We start from the raw sequence: 23,877 nt of genomic DNA on the forward strand, positions 1-23,877 counted from the left end.
TAAAAATATGAAGAAAAATAGATTATTGTTTATTGTGAAAAAGGGCTGTACAAATAATTTTGAATTTTGAATGAAACCTATTATCTTCAGGTTATACCATAGACTGTAAAAAGATTTTTTACATGTATAGTGAAAGTACCTAGTATCTAATATTAGGTAGACATAGACAATAAGATACACTCTGAACTTATTATAAAGTAAATATTCTCGAGATAATGTTCTAATAATTGGTTTTACATTTATGTACATTGACAATAAAAAAGCAAAACTTTAATTTTACAAACAACATGTGTTTAGACAAAAGATAAACTACACCTTAATAAAAAATAAATAATTTCCAGAAAATATATTAATAATTTGTTTTAGTTTTATTACAATAATAATAATAATAATAATAATAATAATAAATCTAAATCAAGAAGCCTATTTTGCTGTTTTGAACTACAATTATAGAGAACTATTATTTTGAAAGGACTGTCAAGTTAAGGGGCGCGTGTTGATCACGTCATGTTGTCCTTATACGCAGTAGGTTAAAGTGATTTGTGGGGCAAATGAGCTGAACACACCGTGTTAACTGAGTCTATTTACTGTAGGTTTCATGCAAGTTTTAAATTGAAGTTTTGTACAGTACAACATGTCTGCATTCAGTAGGAGCGCACTCTTGTTTTCTCTTGTTCGTTGTATCAGGAGACAGCAGCAGTTTCCATGCCTGGAGACCCTGACTCATATTAAAACTGCGCAGTCTACAGCAGCACGAGGTCGAGATGTTCATTCATTTTCAGCGAGATATTTAGCAGACCGTGTAGCCAAGCATCATCCATGGACATTATATCAAAGAAGCCTGTCCACTGAGGTACCTGAACCATTTATGTACAAACAATTCAAGACTATTCCATAGACAATTTACTGTTTAACTTTTTTTTTTTCTCCCTGACACTATTCCTTTAATTTTTTAGACACCATCTAAAGAAGATGATTACCCACCTCTACCCGAATACACCCCTAATGAAGAGCCCCAAGCAAAGGAAGTGTTCATCGTCCAGGTCAGAGGGATTCCCTGGTCATGTACTGCAGAGGACTTAATTGACTTCTTTTCTGGTACTTGTTTTGATCTTTCACAGTCTTAGAAATCTTTTTGGAGACATGCTGTTGTTCCCCTACTTGATTAAGTCAATTCAAGATATGTTAACATTGAAAGGCCTTACCAAGAAAAAAAATCTAATTTGAAATGAAACCATTTATTGAACCTTTAGACAAATATAGAAAGAAAATCTTTTAAAACGTTTGCATATGTGTTTTATGTTGTGGCCCATGATACAGTGAGAGATGTACAATGCAAATAAACATTACTCAGAAGTCTGTTATAACATATTTGATGCTTACATTTTCACGTGATTTTTATGTATGGACAATCAAAATGCTTCTGTCTGGTATATATTTCGCTTAAAATACTAATAGCAATATAATAGTTATTCTTACATTTACTTTATAAAAATAATTAGATTTCACAGCAAAAAGACACGTGTTCCACAACCTGGATTTCGACGTCATTAAAATCATACTAAAAGGCCTTTTACTTGCTTAAATAGTATGAACAATCAATATTATTATAATTCAGAAATAGTATGTATGGTTGTCGAGGTCCTGAAGATGTTCTGATATGATCTGCTCATCATGTGAAGATTGTAGGATTCGAGGTGGAGTTCAAGGAATCCATATAATTCACAATAGGAATGGCAAGCCAACAGGACAGGCGTTCATTGAGCTGGAGCACGAGGAAGATGTTTGCAAAGCACTGGATCAGCACAGACATTACCTGGGACAGCGCTATGTTGAGGGTATGCAGAATTTGTGTTTATCATTTGTCCAGTTGTACATAGAGCGCATATATAGTGAACACTGGTGTCATGTGTTTCAGTGTATGAGATAACAAACAAAGATGCTGAAGCCATATTAAAGACTACACAGCCGATTACGGAGTCAGATGGAGTGGTGCTACTCAAAGGGCTTCCCTACAGCTGTACTGAGAAAGACATCATCCAGTTTTTCCCTGGTGAGAGATAATGTAAAATGTGACATTTGAAAATCATTGCACTGGTAAAAGCCTTATGCTTCATTTGTCTGTTTTGATTCTCTCAAAACAGGGTTGGATATTGTTGAAGATGGAGTTACAATAGTCCTGAACAAGAAAGGAAGAAACTCAGGTGATGCTTTTGTGCAGTTTGCCACAAAGGAAATAGCTGAAAAGGCTCTAAAGAGAGACAGAGAAGTCATTGGAAACAGGTTGGTATATCAAGTAATACTTGAAAAGAATGAAAATATATTGTTTTCAGGAACATTTATGTGTTTTTCCTTTAAAACAGTTCAATATGCTTGCACAGCTATCTTTGGATGAGTCCCACTCATCCAAATTTTCCCACTCAAGACTATTTGTATAATTTTAAAGTGAAGTATGATGTTTTTTTGTGTATGTTATCATCTTCAGGTGACACTTTTGGTATTAAAAGCCAATTTTTAGCTGTTTGATGCCAAATATTTTAGATTGAATATGTACTTAAATGTTTTGGATCTATGTTTACAAAGGGTTTTTTCCCCCTCATTTGCAGGTATGTTGAGATTTTCCCCAGCAGGAAAAGTGATATCCAAGTCCAGTATGGAAGACGGCGAAACGAGACTTCAGGTTCCACACCAGGATCCGAGGACACGCCACACAAAATGAAAACAGGTACGATGTTTATTACGGTATCCCTTTACAACCAGGCTTTAAATATTAGTACACATGTTGTATACTGTGTGCACTCCCATGAATCTTTCATGGACCCTGTGGGTCCTTAAAAAATCTTAAATTTAGTTTTATCTAATTTAAGGCCATTTAAATTTTGAATGAATTTCATTCATCAATTCGCATTATCATTCAGCCTGTGTGCTGTTTTTGTTCAAATAAGAAAGTCAAAATTTTAAACGGCATGCACAGTGTCATAAATGCTAAATAGAAGCTAATGTGGATTCTAAAAATATAAACAATTAGGATAATAAAGTGTTTGTGTATACCACATGTGTGTATATATATATATATATATATATATATATATATATACATATATATATATATGGTATAATGAATGTATAATGGTAATGTGTAATGGTATAATGAATATAAATATAAATTTATAATTTTGACTCATCACTTTTCTTAAATGGTTTAAAAGCTGAAATGTGAGGTTTTCATTTTATAAAACCTGAGTTTGAGTTGTAATGTTGTTTAAATCATGAATTTTAGTCATTTTCCAGTTTAGTATGTTACCATAGACATTGACCTTCCCTGCACATACAGTATCAATTTTATTTGTGCAGGTCTTAAAAAGACTTAAATTTGATTTTAAAACCCAGCAGATACCCTGACTTTATTTTTGTGCACAGCAAATGGTAGCCCTATATCAGCAACACAAAACCTCATTCACATGAGAGGTCTGCCATATGAAGCCACGGGAGAGGACATTGTAAAGGTAAAGTGTTATTTTGAATATATTCAAAACTATTCAAGATATAGCATGATTTTTGTTTGCTCTTCATGTGCTTCACTGTCAATAAGGTGATCAAGAGGAGTGTAATAACTATTAAAACCTGCAATTAATATGTAATTATTAACCTCATTTGATCTTGTCCATTATATCATCTATATTAAATGACTGAGGTGTAATTTGTGTTCCAGTTTTTCGCTCCCATCAGACTGGTGAAGGTTCTTGTAGAGTACAGTCCTAACGGACGACCCACCGGTGAGGCAGAGGCCTACTTCAAAACACATCAGGATGCTGTTTTAGCCATGTCCAAAGACAGAGAGTATATAAGTAAGCAATGAACATGTCTGATCTTCTGAAATAACCCAAATGTGGCCCAAAATGTTTAATATAAACATGAAGTGACTAAACTGTTTTTTGTTTATTTGTATGTTTTTCTGTCATCCAGAGGAGCGATATATTGAGTTGTTCCTGAATTCATCAGCATCAAGGGAGGAACAATAGGATGAAAGTAAACTGTATTTAAATACATCCCAGTGTATTTAAGTTATTCCATGTATGAGTATATTACAAGAATACACAGAACTACATTAAAAGTGAACTTTACAGATATTGCCTGTTCTGTTTCTTTTTGGACATTTCAGATCGAAGCAATGTTAACACAGATTAATCATGTGTATTGGAAGTGTCCAATGTTTTTTTTTTTTTTTTTAAAAAAGTACCTGTTCTGTTGCTGTACTTGTGACTGTGAAACCCTTCATGCACTTCCAATAAAGATAAGTATGCTGTTTATCCCAGGCATACCAAGACATTCCACCAACTTTTAATTCTGCCATAAATGTATTTTCATGCATTTATATATTGATCATGTATAAAATAGATTTAGACTGAAGAATCCACATTATAATACAATTTTATTGTTTAGCTAATAAGAATAAAATACATTATATGGCAGGCAAAAAACTACCTTTTATCTCTTTACATTATTTAATAACATTTTAATGTAGTGTAATTACAATCTTCTGTGACAAGTTCCATAATATGCCGTTTTGTCTGAATTGTATCTTTTTTGCACAATTTATGAATGTTTGACTCAAGCGTTTAAAATGTTAATGTATGTGCCTTGTTCAGTGCGTACTGTAGTTTTCAAAAAGCTGAAAATACTATCCTGTCTACAATCAATCATCTCCTAAGTCAGTTTTTATTTTTATTAAGATATCAATATTATGTTATCGTATTATTACTTGCAATATTGAATAATGGAGACAATTCAAATGCAATAACTGCATAAATCCACTTGGTGGACAGCTTCACTCATCCCCAATAATTATATGAAATCATGAAACAATCATTCTTAAAGCATTTCCCACAAAGAGCTTGTAAAAATCATCCCTTTTTGGCAAATGTATGCAAAAAAAAAAAAAAAAAGATAAGTTGTATAATTGAGATGCCCGATACTGATTGATGATCCAGGATGCGATATGCAATTTTTGTACAGCACCATTTCCGTTGATAAACCGTTAAAGCTACTGACAGGACAGTCTGTGCTTAGAGATGTGCTTGACCTCAGGATGGGGAGGACCCGTACTGCTGCAGTAACTGTGAGTAGCAAACGTCACACACGTGTTCAGGGTTGATGGAGGAGGGCAGAGGGAGTTCATTAGCCATGCAGTTTTCACAGAACACGCCACTGCAGTTCTTGCATTGCCTCTGAAAGGGTTAAAAAGACACACCTCTAATGCACTTGTAAAACAGTTCTGTTCCATAGTTCTGATGCTGACGATCATGTTCCTTACAAGTAATGTAATGGCAACAGTGCCTAATATGCATTATGTTGTGCTTTAGCCACTGAGGAAAAACAGTACAATACCAGTCATAAGTATGTGTAATGTAATGTATGTTTATTTATTTGATCAAAAATAGAGTAAAACTAATATTGTGAAATACTATTAGAATTTAAAATAACCGTTTTATTATTGAATATATTTTCAATTGTACGTTATTCCTGTGATGGTAAAGCTGAATTTTCAGAAGTCATTACATCACAGAAATCCCTTCTTAATATTTTTGTGTAAACTGATTTTTTTTTTTTCAGTATTCTTTGATTAATAAGTTCAAAAGAACAGCATTTATTTTAAAGAGAAATCTTTTGTAGCATGACAAATGTCTTTTCTGTCACTTTTGATCAATTTAATGTGTCCTTGCTGAATAGAAGTATGAATTTCTTTAAAACAAAATGTACTGACCAAAAACTTTTGAATGGTAGTGTAGTTTAATAATGAAGTGCTATTAAAAAGCAACAATCTGCTTAATGAGGACAGAATTGCTTTGCTTTGGTACCTTGGGTGTAGTCAAGGAGTCTTGATTTTCACACATCGGGCAGATAGAAAGGTCAGCATCTTTACAAAGAGGCTGGTCCTATCAAATAAGAGAAATTCATGAATATAAAAATAAGTTATTAAAGGGAACAGCTCAGATAAAAAAAAAAAAAAAAAAGTAATAGAAAAATTACTGATCAAATGTACCTGTTCATCTTCTTGTGAAAGTGTCCTGAGAGAAAGTCAGTTTTAGTTTAATTTTGATAACATTGAAGTAGATAATTACAGTTTTACGCAACTGGTTCAGCATTTAAGATAGACTTACAAACTGGAACTTAGACTTGACTTATCCTCAAGTGCAGTATGCAATGTAGAATTTTCTTTTTTGACAGACTCTAACTCCTATATAAAAACAAAAAGACTGAATTTCAGGGAACAGCACACTCTACATAAAGAGAAAGCAACTGAATGGCACTATAGGTAGAAAGCAGGTCTCACTTTTCTGATGTCTTCCCCGTGCTGCCTCATGTCTCTCTGCGGAGGCGTTTTTCCTAAGAGAGCTTCAGGAGTGTGGCCTCCAGGATGCTCTCTCCATTTCCTGAGCTCTTGTTCCAAAAGCCATCTATCACACAAGAAAGATAAGGGCTTGTTAATTGTGATAGAAATATTTTATGCAATGGCCTCAGAAGTGGTCAAAAGGGTATTTTTAACATGAAATGTACAGAAAATGCAGACTAAGGATGCTCAGGTCAAAGACCATACACTTACCCAAAAAGTCATATGATTAGCTCAGATCATTACAAACCAATCACCAGAACAAATCACAGTGAAGAAGACATTGATTTTTACTCAACTGTAAGACTTAAATGTGCATGTATCTTTCTATTCATTAAGACTCACTCGGTTGTTGTGACCAGTGGCCTTCCGTACGTAAATAAAACTGAATTTCTGCAAAGAGCAACTTGAAAGTTGTGTCAGGTATATGCTGCGCAGCTGAGGAATAGAAGTACTAAAGATTCTACCTTCAAAAGACCACAGCAGAGACAGTGATAGTGTTTGAAGACTATAGAGTCACCCTCGGGGTGAGGCTGTAATACTCTGAGTTAGTATTAATGATCCTGTGTCAGACCAGCGTACACCTGAGAAGGACGGTGAGAGTGTACAGATGCTAAAGACCTGTGTGCTCATGTGTGATTGAGGTAGTGATAGCTTCTTGACGGGACGCCGTCACCTTACTTCAGGAGGGGAGTTACCTCAAAGTATTGGAAATGTATTAGAAGTATTCAAGAAGGGAATTACCTCGAGGTAATGAAGTATTGTACTATATTCAGGACAGGAATTACCCTGAAGGTACTATAGTACTGTATTGGTATTATAGTATTGTATTGAATTATATTCGGGATGGGAATTACCCCGAAGGTACTGTAGTAGTACTGTACTGTAGTACTGTATTGGTACTGTAGTATTGTATTATTTTATATCGACAACTGGAGGTTGTTCGAATTGTCAGTAGTGAAGTCAGATTAGTATTCGGAATTTCCACAACATAATATAACACATTTTCGTGAGACAGTGATTGTAATATCCACTTTATCCGTGGCTGTGCAATCATCTGATAGAATCGTAATATTTCTACAGGGTTCAGGAAAGCAATGATAAAGCCCTATGATAAGATCAGTGACAAATTTTAAGTTTAGACTGTATATAAATTTATTTCCATCAATTTATATTAATCTCATTTGTTATAATTGTTAAATGTATGATATGTATCAATTCGTTACCAATTAGTTAATCCATCAGGTACCATGAAATAATGATAACAATAAAATTTCTATTTATATTTGTAATTAAATTTATATTTGAATTAACAATATTTTTTTGCATTTTTTTGATCAGGAATACAGTAAAAACAGTAATATTGTAAAAGATTATTACAAATTAAAATAACTGTTTTCTATTTTTGTATATTTTAAAAATGTAATTTATTTCTGTGATGCAAAGCTGAATTTTCAGCATCATTACTCTAGTCTTCAATGTCACATGATCCTTCAGAAATCATTATAATATGCTGATTTGGTTCTCAAACATTTCTTATTATTATCAATGTTGAAAACAGTTGTGCTGCTTAATATTTTTGAATCTGACTAACCCCAAACAGTAATGTGTATGTAGAAATGACCATTAACCTGGATGGATAAGGTCTGTAAAAATAGTATTCAATGTTAGTTCATGATGCTTAATGAACCAACTAATAACAAACCAGATCTTTTGCTTTCTAGATATTAGCCACTGAAACAAAACATTTTGGTTGACCACTATATATGTAACATCACAACAGTAAATCTCAGTACCTCTGCCGTCGTAACTGCTCCACCTCTTGCTGCAGACTCTCAATCTTGTCCCCAAACTCCTGCTTGAAGAGTCGATTGGCCTCATCCGCCAGGTCTCGCTCACGTTCTGCCTTCTTACATCTGAATTTGGGCCACATTAACTTAATGAGGTGAAATGAAAACTTAACTAAACTAAAAGCCATGGAAAATGAAGATGATAAAAGCATAAAAAAGGACTGAGGGAGGAACTTAGACAGCTAGAGAGGACAGAAGGAAAGGTGACTAGAGCAGAAACTGTAAGTACTCAAGAAGGCCAAGTAGTCTGGAAAGTGTCTGATTTTTTTATTAAGCTATATTTGTACTACAGTTCACATCTATATTATGTCTACATACACTTCAGTCCGTTCACAATTTAGAGGATTTCATCATCCAGACATTTTGCAGAATCTGTAAAGCTTGGTGTCACAAACATCTTTCCAAAGCTTTGACATTTGGCATCAACTACCACTGCATCAAATTCAGATTTCAATTAAGTTTACAATAAGCTGTAAAATAATTCAGGCACGCAATCTTGCACTCAACATCATTTCTTGCAAAATAAAGCTAACATAACCTCCTGAATATGCCTGAAAAACATATTCAGTTCATTTGTCTTGCTTGGGTATCCATCAAAGCACTCAACATCATCAAACTTAAACAAGGTGGTAAAATATTCAGGTCCAAGAATTTTTGAGAGATTAACCGAAATTAACCGAATAATATGATGTTGCATACTATCATATAGAGTATAAAACGATTGTACGTTTTTGTTAGGAATGTTTCCCCGTGCTGGACTGAAGTGTTTTATGGTTTTTATAATGCACCAACTTTGAGAAGTATCCTGCTATCCTTTTTTTTCAGTATTGAGAAGTAGAGATATAAGAGAGATGCATATCCATTACTTAAAATGTATGTTTGCCATCTTTGATCTAAGATTGGCCAAAACAGCTGCATTTTACTTCGGTTAAAACATACAGAGGGAGACTAGAGACAGGAGCACTGGATCAGGCGTACAATATTGAAAAATGAGGAGTGACACAGAAGCAAGAACTGTAGTTTTCAGTCCGGTTTCAAGACAAAATAACGGCAATGGATCTGAAACCCAGTAATAAAATAAATACCCTAGTCATCTATGTTATGCGAAATCAAACTGAAGATCTGATTTTTTTTTTCTTTAATTTAAGCTTTTTTTGGAAACTATCCGGTGTTTGCGATCATTTTATTGCTGCCTCTGAAGGAGTTTTCCAGCAGCTGTGTTCAAGCTTCGTGCCTGTTTAGCCATGTCGTTCTCACTGCTCAGGAAAAATGAGTAGAAACACAAGAGAATGAGCATGCAACACATGTCAAATGAAAAGGTAAAAGCAAAGAAGGGATTAAGAGAAGACAGAAAGCAGAAGTTATTGCAGAAACAGACTGTTGGGAGGTAGCAATGTTTCTCTAAGAATTGAAACAGAAAAGAGTGGACTTGTCTTATTAGTGTTCTATATATTTGATTCACACTTTCTCTCTGTCATGATCATTCTTGTTCACCGATCAGAGAAAATCTGTCCACCCTGAACAATACATCCTTGGAAATTTGTTATTATAAACAGTGGGATCCAAAAGTCCACATTGAAAATCTATGATTCAAAATCTAGTTTCTCATTTGCTATAAAAATTGGTAACGCTTTACAATAAGGTTCAATGTGTTAACTTTAAATTAATATTATTAACTATAAATCATTTTAAAGCATTATGTGGGTTAATGTTAATTTATAAATATATACAATACATAAATATTAAATACATAAATTGTTCTTTAATTAATGTTCAGTCATAATATATTACCAAAAATTTAAAAATATATATAAAAAAATGTATTAGTATTACATACTTTAAAGCATTACCACAGTATTCTATCATATCTGCATAACATCTGGGATTCAAAATAAAAATAAAAAAATAATCAAGACTACTTTTGGGTTACGGATCAAATAATAAAAATTGACATTAATCATTTGACTTTGTAAAGACAGTCAGATGTTCTTCCTTTGCAATTTAACTTAGCACTGGAATTATGATGCTAATAATAAAATTTGTAATGAAAAAGGGTAAATTAAAGGGATAGTTCATCAAAAAATAAAAATTCTGTCATCATTTACTTACCCTCAAGTTGTTCCAAGCTTGTATAAATTTCTTTGTTCTGCTGAACACAAAAGAAGATATTTTGAAGAATGTGGGAAACAGAACAGTTCTGGGGCACCATTGACTTCCATATTATTTTTTTCCTACTATGGTAGCCATTGGTGCCCCAAAACGGCCTGGTTACAAATTTTCTTCAATATATCTTCATGTTCAGCAGAACAAAGAAATTTATACAGGTTTGGAACAACTTGAGGGTGAGTAAATGATGACAGAATTTTCATTTTTGGGTGAACTATCCCTTTAAATCAGATTTTCAACAAGAGGCATTTTCACTAGTGCTCTCAGACTTTGTTTCATAGTATCCATGTCAGGTGTAAATGCTGTGCTGATGTACTTAGACTCTCTCACCTGCTCTCCAGCTGTTTAATAGTGCTCCCCATCTGGTTTGTTTTCTCCTCCAAGCGGCTGATGATGTCACTCTTCTGTTTTGCGCTGGTCTCTGAGCTCTACAGGCCAGACACACAAACACACACCAATAACATGCTGCATCCAAAATAAATGTAGCTTTGCTACACTAGATGAAATTGGTACTAACGCAGTTGTAATGTTCATAATCTTACTAACAATTCCGCACATAAAAGCCACTTGAAGCAGCAGCCAGATTCAGACAAATGAATATAAAGTCCTGCATTTTTAAACAATGTATGGTTAGTTTACCCCATTATTTTATGTTGATTCATAAAAAGTCTGTAAAAAAAGTATTTAGTTTACAGTAGTACATTTTTAAAAGTTTTCTGCACACTATGTGACTCTGAACCATATGTCTATTTTCTTCTTTAAATTGGCAGTGACAAATCAAGTGACAATGTTGTCACTCCACCATAGAGTAACCTGTTAAAGGGTTAGTTCACCCAAAAATTCTGTAATTTATTACTCACCTTCATGTCGTTCCACACCCGTAAGACCTTCGTTCATCTTCGGAACAAAAATTAAGATATTTTTGATGAAATCCAAGAGGTATATGACTTGTCTATAGACCAGAATATAATCAACTCTTTCAAGGTCCAGAAAGGTACTACAGATATTGTTAAAACAGTCAACGTGACTGCAGTGGTTCAACCTTAACTTTATGAACTGACAAGAATACTTTTTGTGCGCAAAACCAAAACAAAAATAACGACTTTATTCAACAATTTTTCCTCTTCCCTGTCAATGCGTTCACTGTGCCAACTGCGTAACAGACTGACAGGGAAAAATTGTCAAATAAAGTGGTTATTTTTGTTTTGTTTTTGCACACAAAAATGTCTACTTTTTTTAACAATGTCTACCTTTCTGGACCATAAAAGTGGTGGTTATATTGCTGTCTATTGACGAGTCATATTCCTCTCAGATTTCATCAAAAATATCTTAATTTGTGTTCTGAAGATGAATGAAGGTCTTACGGGTGTGGAACAACATGAGGGTGAGTAATTAATGACAGAATTTTCATTTTTGGGTGAACTTACCCTTTAATATGGGAATGAAAATAAATAGGTGCTGCTTACACTGCTTTTGTATGTCTGTCTATATAAATAAATAAAAAAATAAAAAAGGGAGCATGTTTTGCTGAGACTTGAGAAGCAGCTCCTGTGTTAAACCTGTGAATTGTGAGAAGCTTGTTTTGTAATAAAAATGTGTCTCTCATACCTGCGACTTAACAGAGAGCTCATGGTTGAGTGTACGCAGGTCATCTAACTGGTGTCTGAGCTCCACCAAAGCATCATGTTTTTCACAGATGTCCTTCTCTAGCATCTTCATGGACAACTCCATTTCCTGCTTCATCCCTATTTGCACCTCCAGCTCCTTCTCCACATCCTACACACACACACACACACACACACAGGTTCTTAAGACTTCTCCTCGAAAGAACTCTGACTCGATTCTTTGAAGACCCCACATCAGAGATGAAGATGAAGAGAGTAATACACACACAGGCATTAATGTTTTACTCACCAGTCTGAGCTGAGTTTCCTCTTTGAGCTGTTTGCGAGTTTCTCCAAGCACTTGACCGTTTGCAGTACCATCTGGCCTTGTTGCCTTCAGGAGGAACAGAGGTCAAATATCAGACCACAGAGCAAGCCACAAACAAAACAGTAAGCTTGTGGTTTACTTTTAAATAATGAGTAACATGCAGTCAATCATTGTTGTTTGATTGAATGATTGTTAACAGTCAGTACTTCAATGATATTGCTGTGGGTTCAACACAATGTTGTTTACCTTGCGACTAGACTCTACTAAGTAAGAACTTTCCTCCTTCACTCTTTCCAGTTCCTCCTGCAGAGTGATAATCCTGTTGTTTGCGACAGCAAGCTAAATAACAAGAACATTTTATTTTATTATATTTTTTGGAAAGAAATTAATACATTTATTCAGAAAAGACAATTGGTCAAAAGTGATGGTACAACATTTATATTGTCACAAAAGATTTCCATTTCGGTAACACTTTACAATAAGGTTCCTTAGTTAACATTAGTTAACATGAACTAATAATGAACTGCACTTATACAGCATTTATTAATCTTTGTTATTGTTAATTTCATCATTTATTAATACATTTTTAAAATCTTGTTAACATTAGTTAATGCACTGTGAACTAACATGAACAAACAGTGAACAACTATTTTAACTAACGTTAACGAAGATTAGTAAATACAGTAACAAATGTATTGCTCATGGTTAGTTCATGTTAGTTAATACATTAACTAATGTTTAACTAATGAACCTTATTGTAAAGTGTTACCTAACAATTTCAAATAAATAATGTTTGTTTGAACTTTCTATTCATCAAAAAATCCTGAAAGATTCAACAAAACTACTACGTACCACAACTGTTTTCAATACTGATAATAATGAGAAATTGTTCTGAAGAAAAATTCTTGAGCAGCAAATCATCATATCAGAATGATTTCTGAAGGATCATGTGACACTGAAGACTGAAGTAATGATGCTAAAAATTCAGCTTTGCCATCATGGGAATAAATTATATTTAAAACAGTCATTTAATATTTCGTAATACTAAATTTAGGAATATTACTGTTTTTACTATATTTTTGATCGAATAAATGCAGCCTTGGTGAGCATAAGAAACTTTTGAACGGTAGTGTGAATTCAGTTCCGTTTCATTTAAATTATTATCAGTCATGTATTTCCCACAACTTCAGTAATCCATTAGGTTATAAATTAAAACCCACCTCCTCTGTAAGTTTTGTATTGGATTTTTCCAGCGCATCCACTTTGGCTTGCAGGTTATTCACTGACGCACTGGGAAAGGGGAATTTAGATTGACAATGTGAGATTGCTAATTCTTACAAACACAACCCACAAGATCTATGTTGGGTAAAGTGACTGCACCTTAAATGTCTGTTCAGTTCCTCCACGTAATTCTTCTGGTCAAGAATAGCTGTAATCTGTCCATCGCTGCAAGCAAAGAGCAGCTTTAGAGGAAGCACTGATCTTTTCACAAGAAGTGCAAAAGCTGTCAGCCTAAAACAACTAGCTTCAATTGAAGAAGTTAAACATAGACTTACCCCTCTGTGCTTTTGCTACTGTGCGCACCATCTTTCAGATACATGGAAAAATCTATGACTCCAACCTATAAACAGAGTAAATGAGATCTTATTACCCTGCAAAAAAATAAATAAATTCACTTTTTGGCAAGCACACTTTGAAGAATAACATTAAAAGGACAAAGATAATGCTCTCTTCCATTTCTGTTGCCTTCCATTGCTCATTGCTCAAGTCAAAAGTAACTAACCTGTGAGTCTAAATCTTCTCCCTTCATACACAAGTTAGCATCAATGACATTCAGGCCCACCAAAAGCCCAGCGATCACAGCTCCTTCCTCTTCCATCATAAGAGCGTTTGGCTCATAGAATTCACTGAGGAAAACAACAACAGCAAATATAAGACGTTTACAAAACTGGATTGCAAGACCACAATTACAGCTTTTATATTAAAGGCCAAAAGCAGGAACTGTACCTGAGCAAATCTTTTCGGTTGATGATGGTCTTCATGTAATCTGAGAGCTTCTTCTGCATCAAGGCCAGACGAAGCCATGCTCTGCCTCTTCCTAACGGGGTTCTGAGATAAAAGAACAACTTCATATTTCAAAACACAGCATGCATAAAATAAATAGCACGTTCAGGTTGAAGATGTTTCCTTACTTGAGCCCAGGAAGGTCTTTGACACTGGCTGTGATCTCACCAGCCTCTGGAGTCAGCTTTTCAACAAGCTCCAGAGGGCCCCAAAAAGACTTATTTTGACCAAGGAACGTCTTCTTACCTAAAAAAACAGGAGATCTTTAGAAAAAAAAAAAAAAAAACCTGGAGACAGACTGAGACAAAGAAATAAACCTGCTAAAGACCTGGTTTCACTGTACTATACATTAAATGTCCCAACCATTGTGAAGTTGCACAATAACTGTCAAGGTTAAGCATTACAAAACAAAACAAAACATACTGTACTTACAGGATTACAAATTGTATACACAACACACCAAAGTACTGTGCAATCAGTAATTGTCAAAATTAATGAACAGATGATCATGTTATTATTACGTAAAAGACACAAATGATGACCAGAGATTACTCTGTGGAAAGTGGAATTATGGTTGGGATTTTTTCCGCTTACTTTTAAGTCCGTGTTTCAGGCAGTGCTCCATGACGACAAAAAACTGCTGCAGTGGGGCATAGTCTGAGTCCAGCGTGCGGCCCAGGTTCAGTGCAGACTCGATCAAGCCCTTGATGCTCAGCTTGGCCATGTTCATCAGGTTAAGCCTCTCGATGGCAATGGGGTCCTTGGGATCTGAAGTAAAACAGAAATTCAAACTTTATGTTAGATATGATACAATTCTCTCACTGTGACTTCTCCTACACACAGTATTTAACTTGATATGAGCAGTATATGTGTTTGGATTAGAGAACTTTCCATTGACTGCAACTACATGGTTTCCTCTAAATCTGGCAAAAAAAAAAAAAAAAAAAATAAAGAAATTCTGGTTGATGCAATTTGAAATGCATCAGATGCGGACTGAATTCATTCCAACATTACAATCATCAAATTTTCAGATAAAAGGGACAGAATAGATAATTTTTTTGTTTGCTGTTGTTTTCAGGACAATCTCAATCCAACCTTACAATGTATCACAACTTACATAAACTACAGCAAATCAATTTTTGATAAATTCAATTTCGAGTTTCAGTTCTCAAGCCTCACCCTTGTCTGATCCAAAGCACACCCACAGTAGTGCAATCATTTCATCATCACGACTCTTAATCTATGTCTGTTAGCCAATAGCGGTTTTATAAGGACAGTGATGGGAAAGAGAAAGACTGATTAAAACAACAACAACAAACAAAAAAACAACATGAGTTTTCCTTGAGTTGACTTTATAAATGGGCCGAGATGAGCTCATTTGGCATTTAGTCAAATTTCTCATCATCTCAGTGTATTTACATAGCGAAAGGAAGGAAGGAAAGAAGGAAGGAAGGAAAGAAGGAAGGAAAGAAAGAAAGAAGGAAAGAAGGAAGGAAGGAAGGGTCTCATTACTCTTCTGGTTTTGCGTTTTAGCAGATCTCACCCCCCACTGACTACCATAGTAGGGTAGTAGGGAAAAAAATACTATGGTAGTCAATGGGGGGCGATATCTGCTTGGTTAAAAACATTCTTCCAAATATCATTCCTTTGTGTTCAGCAGAACAAAAAAATGTATACAGGTTTGGAACAACTTGAGGGTGAGTAAATGATGACAAAATTTTCATTTTTGGGCGAACTATCCCTTTAAGACGTCAACTGACCTTGATAATTTTGTATTGAATCACTAATGCAAAGACAAAAATGAAGACGTTCCAAGGCCATGAAATTAACACGGAAACCAACAGATAGCTTTCAACAGGTGTGAACGAAAGACCTTCTTGGTGTAGCTTCACACATTCACACAGGAAAGAGTATATCAAGCCAAAGGTTACACACACTACAAAAAACAAAGTCTGTCTCTGTAAGGACAAAGAGATTGTTTTAATCGATATAAGAAGTCTCTGAAACATAAACATGTAATGTCTTTTAGAGGCTCTAAATCTGAAGAACCAGCAATTGATAATTGATAGCATGAATGCTGGTAAAACCATGCGATAAACAAGTCAAATCAGCCAGAGAATGGGGTGGGGCAGTGAGGCAGCCAAAGAAAACAGGCCAGACAAGAGCAATCCAGCCAAATGGGTAGCCAAATATTTTGCTAGCTACAAAGATAGCTAGCAATAAAAAAAAGTCACAGACACAAAGCTATTGACGGAAACATCAAACCAAAAAAAAAAAAAAAAAAAAACAGGAAGGGAGATAAGACACTGAAAGAGAGACAGATAAAGAAAACAACAAAAGAATATGAAGAAGGTAAAGCTTTGGAAGCTGTGGTGCAAATGTGCTGTTCAGGGAGGCTGGTTCAGTAAAGACAGGGCCGCGCGGCCGCGCCTGCTGTGGTTTTAGGATGGTGCCCGAGGCGGGGATGAGGTGGACTAGGGAGAGTGATGCCACCATACGCACCTTTAAACTCATCAAGCATTTGCATTTGCTCCACCAAATCTGTGAAATCCTCCCATGAGTCTTTGCAAAAGGCAATGGAAAAAAGAAAAAAAAAAGCAGAAAAGGATTGGGTCATGCACATCATGGGAGTAAACCAAAGCAACAACAAGACACATCATGTTGGATGTATATTCGGGTGTAGACTCTTATGTACAGAGCCAAGCTCACTCTCTTCTCACTGTCATACATTAGCGCAAAAATCTTCCTAGTGAATAAATTCAGAAGCACCATAACAGAGACTAATAATAGCAACAGGAGAGTTGATAGTCATTAAGAGCCACTATAATGTGTCAGCAATTCTAGATCAGAAGACAGTTACTATGAAGTCATTTGACTACACTAGACAAAGGAGCTCAAATAATACTCTTCTTGTCCTGGAAGACATCTTATCTAAACCGATTTGTTTGACAGAAGGCCTCAGGAAAGAATGTAATATTTCCTCTTTATCCACATCACTAGAAATAATATCCTTTTTGTTGAGAACATTCATTCATTATAGCTTTAAAAGGATAGTTTTTAGTATAGTAATTTATTCACCTTCATGTCACTCCAAACCTGTGTGACTTTCTTTCTTCTGTAATACAAGATATTTTAAGAAATTGTCTTGTGTTCTCGCTCTCTCTCTCTCTCTCTCTCTCTATACAACGCAAGTTAGTGGTAAGCAAAACTAACTGGTAACTAACATTCTTCAAAATATCTTCTTTTATATTCCACAGAATAAAGTAAGTCATACAGATTAAGAACAACATGAGGGTGAGTAAATGATGACAGAAATTTCATTTTGGGTGAACTATCCCTTTAAGATCTTCTATGTCGCTTAGCTGTGGGGGGGGGGAAACAAAAATGAAATCAAACCATAATTGACACTTAATGAGGCAGCGCACATCAACTACATTACAAAGAACATCTGCATGCAGTGAAACAGATCAAAAGAAAAAGGCAACTAATCAATACTGACTGATTTGCAATGGATTAATTGAAGAGAACATTTGCTATAAAACACCTATGAAGAAAATACTGGAGAAATCTCTGAGAAAACATACTGTCTTGACTTCATTTGGCTCTGGAATCTGATGTGAAATTAAAATCTAATGTTTATTGCATCGTGATAGTGAGGAGATAAATAAGTCACACTGTGCAAAGATGATGCAATTCTTGGAAATGTATAACCAACAAACTACTAGACAAATGTGTAAACAGACCTTATCAGACAATGTTTTCTATTCCTTGTTTTGCTACATGCCTGCTTCCTCCTCACCCAATGCACAGAGAACACTGAGATAACTGTCGCTATTAACATGTGGATTCTGGTTGGTCGCATCTCTCTACTGCCGATTGATCACATCCCTTCAAGACATTTGATTGAGTAGGAATCTCAGGCCCGTATCCAAGGCAACAGTATTGCGTCTATATGACTGTGTTTCCTGATGTCCTCTTTCAACCTTTGGCACAGTAAGCCGTGACTTTCCAGTTATGCAGTGGATTAGCAAAACAATTGTGAGCTCTGACCACAAGTCAACACTATTCTAAAAAACAATATAGTGCCTTATATTTTTTTCTTTACATAAGTGAATAAATAAAAAACAAAATGTAAGCAATTTTGTAAAACGCCTTTTATTTTTATTAAAAATATCAAACTATATTAAATCATTTGTTAAGGCCTGTTCACACCAAGGATGATATAATCATTCTGATTTTATGAGAATAGGGAAGTCCATAACACAGCTATATCTCGATAACCACACAGAGGAACAATATCATTGGAATTACTTTCAGAAATATCTTTTCCAACTGATGAACAATAAAAAAACATTAACAGAATCAGAATCAATCTGACTTTTAAGAGCTTGAGAAGCTCTAAGAAAAGAATGTTACAATCCATTGATATATTTATCCTTAAAGTTATTTTTACATTCATCATTTTTGGTGTGAACAGGCCTTTATAGTCATTTAAAAATATATATGATCAAGAATCCAAATATCTTACAATCAATGACACTAATAGTCTAAACAGAGTTACAGTTTGTCAAAAATTGATTTATTTTTATTATTTCATTGGAGGGACTCTCATTCTGGTGGATTTTCCCAACTGTGTGATGCACAAACTTAATTTGTTCAACGTGACAATTTAATTTGACAATTTAACTACAAAACAGCATATGAATAGCTTCATTCAAATCATTCAGTGGGAAACAAACCTTCACAACCACTTGTGCTCCATAAAAACTACACTTCCAGGCAGGCCTGCGGGAACGCTGAGAGCATGATGGTGGAAGGTTGGGCCAGCACCGCCCAGTACGATAAGAGCAACGGAGGCCTAGTGATGCTGTGCGCGCCTACCTTCATGAGCCGGCTCGGGGTCTGGCGTGAGCGAGATATCGTTGAGCTCACGCAGGCACAGCCATTCGCCATCCACCGACACACGGAAGTTGCATAGGTAGATGGTCTCTCTGGCAGCCTGTGTGATCTTGTCAGTAGTGGGGGTGGGGGCCTCGCTCTGGGGCGTCAGATCAGACATGGTGACTCAGCTGATAGCTGCTGCGACGACAACAACACTTACAATGGCGGCCGTCAGCAAAGAGTCAGGTGCAGGGAATAGAAATGATGACTTATTTTTAAAAATCCAGTCCAAGTAAGAGTCTTCTCCAGCACAAAGGAGAAAGGAAAACAAGAGAGACAAAGAAAACAAAGAAGAGAGAAAAAAAAAAAAAAATCAACCAGCAGTCCACGCCAAACTTGGCCGAAAGGATGCTATTCTTCTGTGGCTCAACGGCCTCGTCTTGCGAATGAGCAACGACAGCTAAAATCCTCCGTGTGAATAAAGGTTCAGTGCTCTCTGGCTCAGCAAAGCCAGGGGATTGAGATGCTGTATGAGCCTCAGCAGAGCTACAATCAGAGATGTCTCTTTCTCTCTCTCTCTCTCTCTCTCTCTCTCTCTCATTCCCTCCCTCCCTTACAGCCCAGCTGCTTGCATTCACAGGATTGGCTGCATGCGCTGCAAATGGGAGGGTGTTGACCAAGATGGCTGCTGTGATGCTGAGGAGGATTGTGGGAGTCACGTGAGCAGATGGTGGAGGGGGCACAGTTCCCGAGAGGCCTGTCAGATGTGGGGGGTGAGCTGTTGCCAATGATCCACATGCTAAACAAGAGAAGTATGGAAGCCCTACTGATTGAGAACCAGAACATTGCTGACAAAGCTGCTGTTTACTGGACAGCATGTTTAAGAGGAGCAAGATGGCACTTAGTGTAAAATTAAACTGTGTATGAACCAATCATAAAGTTCTACAGATACTCAACGCTTGACTATCTTTACTGATCATTTGGGGTGGTGTCGTAAAAGTATAAGTAATATGATGAGGTAGCTTTTTTTTTTTTTTTTTTTTTAAATCAATGCCTCTGAAAAAAGAACCTCATTTGCAAAGTCATGTAAAATGGGGTTTGAATATTAGAAGTTATCTATTATTCAAACCTCATTAATTATTTACAAAAGAAAACACTCATGCATAAAAAGATACATTTATAACACATTTTGTGTACTGATATACACTACCGTTCAATTTTAACTATTTTAATTATTTTGAAGAAATTAATACTTTTATTCAGCAAGGATGCAAAAAAAATTATCAAAAGTGACAGTAAAGACTTTTATAATGTTACAGAAGATTCTATTTTGAATAAATACTGTTCTTTTTAACTTTCTATTCATGAAAAGACCTCTGAAAAAATGTTTCACGGTTTCCACAAAAATATTAAGCAGCGTGACTGTTTTACATTGGTAATGATAAGAAATGTTTTGAGCACCAAATCATCATATTAGAATGATTTCTGAAGAATCATGTGACACTGAAGACTGGAGTAATGATGCTGAAAATTCAGCTTTGCCATCACAGGAATAAATTACATTTTAAAATATATTCAAATAAAAATCAGTGATTTTAAATTGTAATAATATTACACAATATTACAGTTTTATTGTGTTTTTGAACATATCAATGCAGCTCTGGTGAGCATAAGAGAATTCTTTCAAAAAATTATTTAAAAAAATAATCTTACTGACCCCAAATATTTTTATGGTAGTGTTGTATCTCTAAAATTAGGCATGTAAATAAAAAATACAAAATTAATTTAAACACAAGAGCAATGTCACATAATTTAGTAATACCGTTCTTAGTGAGATATATCATTACAGATATTGAACCATAATACTGGATTGCTAATTCACAACGCAATAAACAACAAAGAGACAATGGGATATATTAGTCTGATTTAACCCTCTGAAGCATGCAATCACAAAAGAAAGAAAATATATATTTTGTTTTCATTTTCACTTCTTCCACAAAACAAGAATATAATAATTTCCAATCCTTCATTTCTTCAAATGTGTGCATTTAGAGAAAGCTGCACTTCAGTCCACTGCAACTGAATAAAGTGATGAAATTTCCAGTTTATTTTTTTTTATTTGTTGCCATAAATTAAAACAAAGTGACTGTAATGCATCCAAAATAGAATATTTTCACTTTTACAAATAGCACATTTGCATAGCATAACCCTGACATTCTCAATTGTCCCATTTTCTATTTTTCATCTTCTCAAATGTGACAGCTATTCAGCTCTTGTGGATTTATAGGATAGCAAACTGTGTAAACACTTTAGTTCAGGGTCCAATTCTCACTATTAACTAGTTGCTTATTAGCACGCATATTACTAGGATATTGGCTGTTTATTAGTACTTATAGAGCACATATTTATACCTTATTCTGCATGACCTTATTCTACATATCTTAATCCTGATTCCTACCGAATACCTAAACTTTTTGCAGCATGCTTATTTGGATGTGGGCAATGACATAAAAAGGACAGAATTATGGGTGACTTGGATGTAACATCACAACATGAATTATTAAAAATGGCCTTTAAAATACCTGTTCAGTGTAATGGACACCATACATCAGAGGGTTCACAAAATTATCACTGTTACACTGCAAAATAATGTTTAAAAACAGAAAACCAAGTGACAGCCTACACAGACAGCAGTTTTGGGTATCACATGCACATTCCAACCGTTTCCAGTGTGAAACCCAAAAATGCTGCCAAGGTAGGAAGCTCACTAGCAATTAATAAACAACCTTCTGACAATCACTCTCGCCAGACTAAAGCCATAATGCATTAGTCCTCATCATGAACATGACCTCAAAGATTAAGAGTTTATCTGAACTGTACATTAAAGGGACAGTTCACCCAAAAATGAAAATTCTGTCATCATTTACTCACCCTCAAGTTGTTCCAAACCTGTATTAATTTCTTTCTTCTGCTGAACACAAAAGATATTTTAAAGAACATGGATAACCAAACCATTGATGGACCCCATTGCCTTCCATAGTATGAAAAAAAAAAAAAAATACTATGGAAGTCAATGGGGGCTATCAACTGTTGGGTTACCCATTTTCTTTAAAATATCTTCTTTTGTGCTCAGCAGAAGAAAGAAATTCATATAGGTTTGGAACAACCTGAGGGTGAGTAAATGATAACAGAATTTTCATTTTGGGTAAACTGTCCCTTTAAGGCTGTGAATATTCATCTACATCCATACTGTTATTTTAATGCGAGCTGATGACAGTTTGTGCCATGGGTGTATTATTTTTTGCTGATGAATTCTAAGTCAAAAATTCAAGAAAAACGACCATTCTAAAAGAGTCTGAAACTGAACAGCAAAATGCAAGCTTGCATAAACGCTGCAGTGGCTGTCATTGTGCAGTGTTGTTGTTGACATTGAAACACAAGGCTTAGGTTGTCAAATATTGCTACATGTTCAAGAGAAGCAGACACCATCACATCCTATTAAATAAACACATAATGCAGACGATCATACGATATACTCACTTCTTGTTTTCTTGTTAGTCTTCTCAATCTGGAATTCATAGCGCACTGGTGCAGGAAGAGAAGAGCTCGTCTTGGTAAACTGTATACTTGAGTTATAAGTTAGCGCCTCCTTAAAGTAAATCACCGAGGCCGGAGAAAGCGACTCCTCTGGACTGTTGACTGTATGTCCATCGCTGTCCTTCATGTGGGGTTTGAGAAATTCATTAGATGACACTAAAGTTTCGGAAACTTCAGTGTTGTGCTGCTCCGATGCTTCTGAGCTCTGGTCCGCCATCTTCAGTTCAAATTCATGTGACCACTATGCGTCATCCCATTGAGCTCTCGTGTGAAGCAAACTCATGTTTATCCAAAACTGTTTTAGGATAGTTATACATTACGACTCGGCGCCTTTTAGCCGTGTTGTTTCTAAATTCTCCGCCAAAAAATAAAGAAATAAAAAATGTTGGTCATAGGTGTGACGTAGAAGATCAGCAGAGTGAGAGCATTTAAAGGAACAGCGACAGCATCAGTACGACCTTAAAATAGCGGGAGGACAAACAACTTCACAACCACGTCACAGTATACTGTAGGCAGGCGCGGATTAACGCACAGGCTTACCTAGGCTGCAGCCTAGGGGCCCCACGTGTGCAGGGGCCCCGGATTGGCCAGGCTATTTTTTTTTTTTTTTTTAATTTACAGCGCGAACAAAAAAAGACCCTCATTGGCCCATAAGAAACATTAAAAAATCAGGTGATTGGATAGATGTGACATTTGGGTCACATCTGTCCAATCAGCTGCTGATCAAATCATGTCAATCATTTTCATTACGTCACTGCTATTGCTAGGCGGCATAGCGGCAAAATGTCCGAAAGAAATTACGATAGTGGAGCACAAAAAATCGGAAAATACAAAGGTTAAAACAACAACGTGAACAAGATATACTGAAAAAATACCTAAATTGACATAATACTTCAAGGCATTGGATACATCAAGACGTGGCGAAGTCACGCAGTTCGTGAGGGAGAGATCGTTAATGCAGGAAATACAAACATTCGCCTATCATTCATCGACCTC

General features: G+C 35.5%; 2 protein-coding genes across 6 annotated transcripts; one reads left to right on the forward strand and one right to left on the reverse strand.

Annotated features, from left to right (window-relative positions):
- The first annotated feature begins 503 nt into the window (after window positions 1-503).
- Window positions 504-4,128, forward strand: grsf1 (G-rich RNA sequence binding factor 1). The gene is made up of 9 exons (XM_051894396.1): window positions 504-853; window positions 957-1,098; window positions 1,683-1,838; window positions 1,919-2,053; window positions 2,145-2,283; window positions 2,607-2,725; window positions 3,421-3,506; window positions 3,713-3,848; window positions 3,967-4,128. The coding sequence occupies exons 1-9, from the start codon at window positions 635-637 to the stop codon at window positions 4,020-4,022; spliced, it is 1,188 nt and encodes a 395-aa protein (XP_051750356.1). The 5' UTR covers window positions 504-634; the 3' UTR covers window positions 4,023-4,128.
- Window positions 4,129-4,413: 285 nt separating this feature from the next.
- Window positions 4,414-23,319, reverse strand: rufy3 (RUN and FYVE domain containing 3). Of its 5 annotated transcripts, XM_051894391.1 has the most exons (19): window positions 19,285-20,063; window positions 16,906-16,965; window positions 14,998-15,171; window positions 14,532-14,649; window positions 14,347-14,448; window positions 14,123-14,246; window positions 13,896-13,960; window positions 13,720-13,785; window positions 13,560-13,629; window positions 12,586-12,678; window positions 12,322-12,405; window positions 12,016-12,183; window positions 10,738-10,835; window positions 8,188-8,307; window positions 6,335-6,458; window positions 6,162-6,238; window positions 6,044-6,068; window positions 5,859-5,936; window positions 4,414-5,228 (listed from the first exon to the last, which is right to left on the reverse strand). In XM_051894391.1, exons 1-19 carry the CDS (start codon window positions 19,460-19,462, stop codon window positions 5,085-5,087), a joined length of 1,968 nt encoding a protein of 655 aa, XP_051750351.1. In that variant the 5' UTR covers window positions 19,463-20,063; the 3' UTR covers window positions 4,414-5,084. The 5 variants fall into 5 exon arrangements, with proteins under 5 accessions (XP_051750351.1, XP_051750350.1, XP_051750352.1 ...); XM_051894390.1 differs by lacking the exons at window positions 16,906-16,965; window positions 19,285-20,063 and adding an exon at window positions 22,825-23,319; XM_051894392.1 differs by lacking the exon at window positions 16,906-16,965 and having other exon boundaries at window positions 19,285-20,058.
- Between the last annotated feature and the right edge of the window lie 558 nt (window positions 23,320-23,877).

The sequence above is a fragment of the Ctenopharyngodon idella genome, chromosome 5 (genome assembly GCF_019924925.1).
Source record: "Ctenopharyngodon idella isolate HZGC_01 chromosome 5, HZGC01, whole genome shotgun sequence".
Taxonomy (NCBI): domain Eukaryota; kingdom Metazoa; phylum Chordata; class Actinopteri; order Cypriniformes; family Xenocyprididae; genus Ctenopharyngodon; species Ctenopharyngodon idella.

What these genes read in the sequence shown, in the direction of transcription:
- grsf1 (XM_051894396.1), top strand. Translation starts at nt 635, where the DNA reads ATGTCTGCATTCAGTAGGAGCGCACTCTTGTTTTCTCTTGTTCGTTGT. An exon ending in CGGGAGAGGACATTGTAAAG is followed by an intron (nt 3,507 to 3,712) that starts GTAAAGTGTTAT and finishes TTTGTGTTCCAG; the next exon opens with TTTTTCGCTCCCATCAGACT. An exon ending in CAAAGACAGAGAGTATATAA is followed by an intron (nt 3,849 to 3,966) that starts GTAAGCAATGAA and finishes TCTGTCATCCAG; the next exon opens with AGGAGCGATATATTGAGTTG.
- rufy3 (XM_051894390.1), bottom strand. Translation starts at nt 23,098, where the DNA reads ATGGCGGACCAGAGCTCAGAAGCATCGGAGCAGCACAACACTGAAGTT. An exon ending in GAGAAGATTTAGACTCACAG is followed by an intron (nt 13,961 to 14,122) that starts GTTAGTTACTTT and finishes CTCTGTTTATAG; the next exon opens with GTTGGAGTCATAGATTTTTC. An exon ending in TAGTAGAGTCTAGTCGCAAG is followed by an intron (nt 12,406 to 12,585) that starts GTAAACAACATT and finishes TTCCTCCTGAAG; the next exon opens with GCAACAAGGCCAGATGGTAC.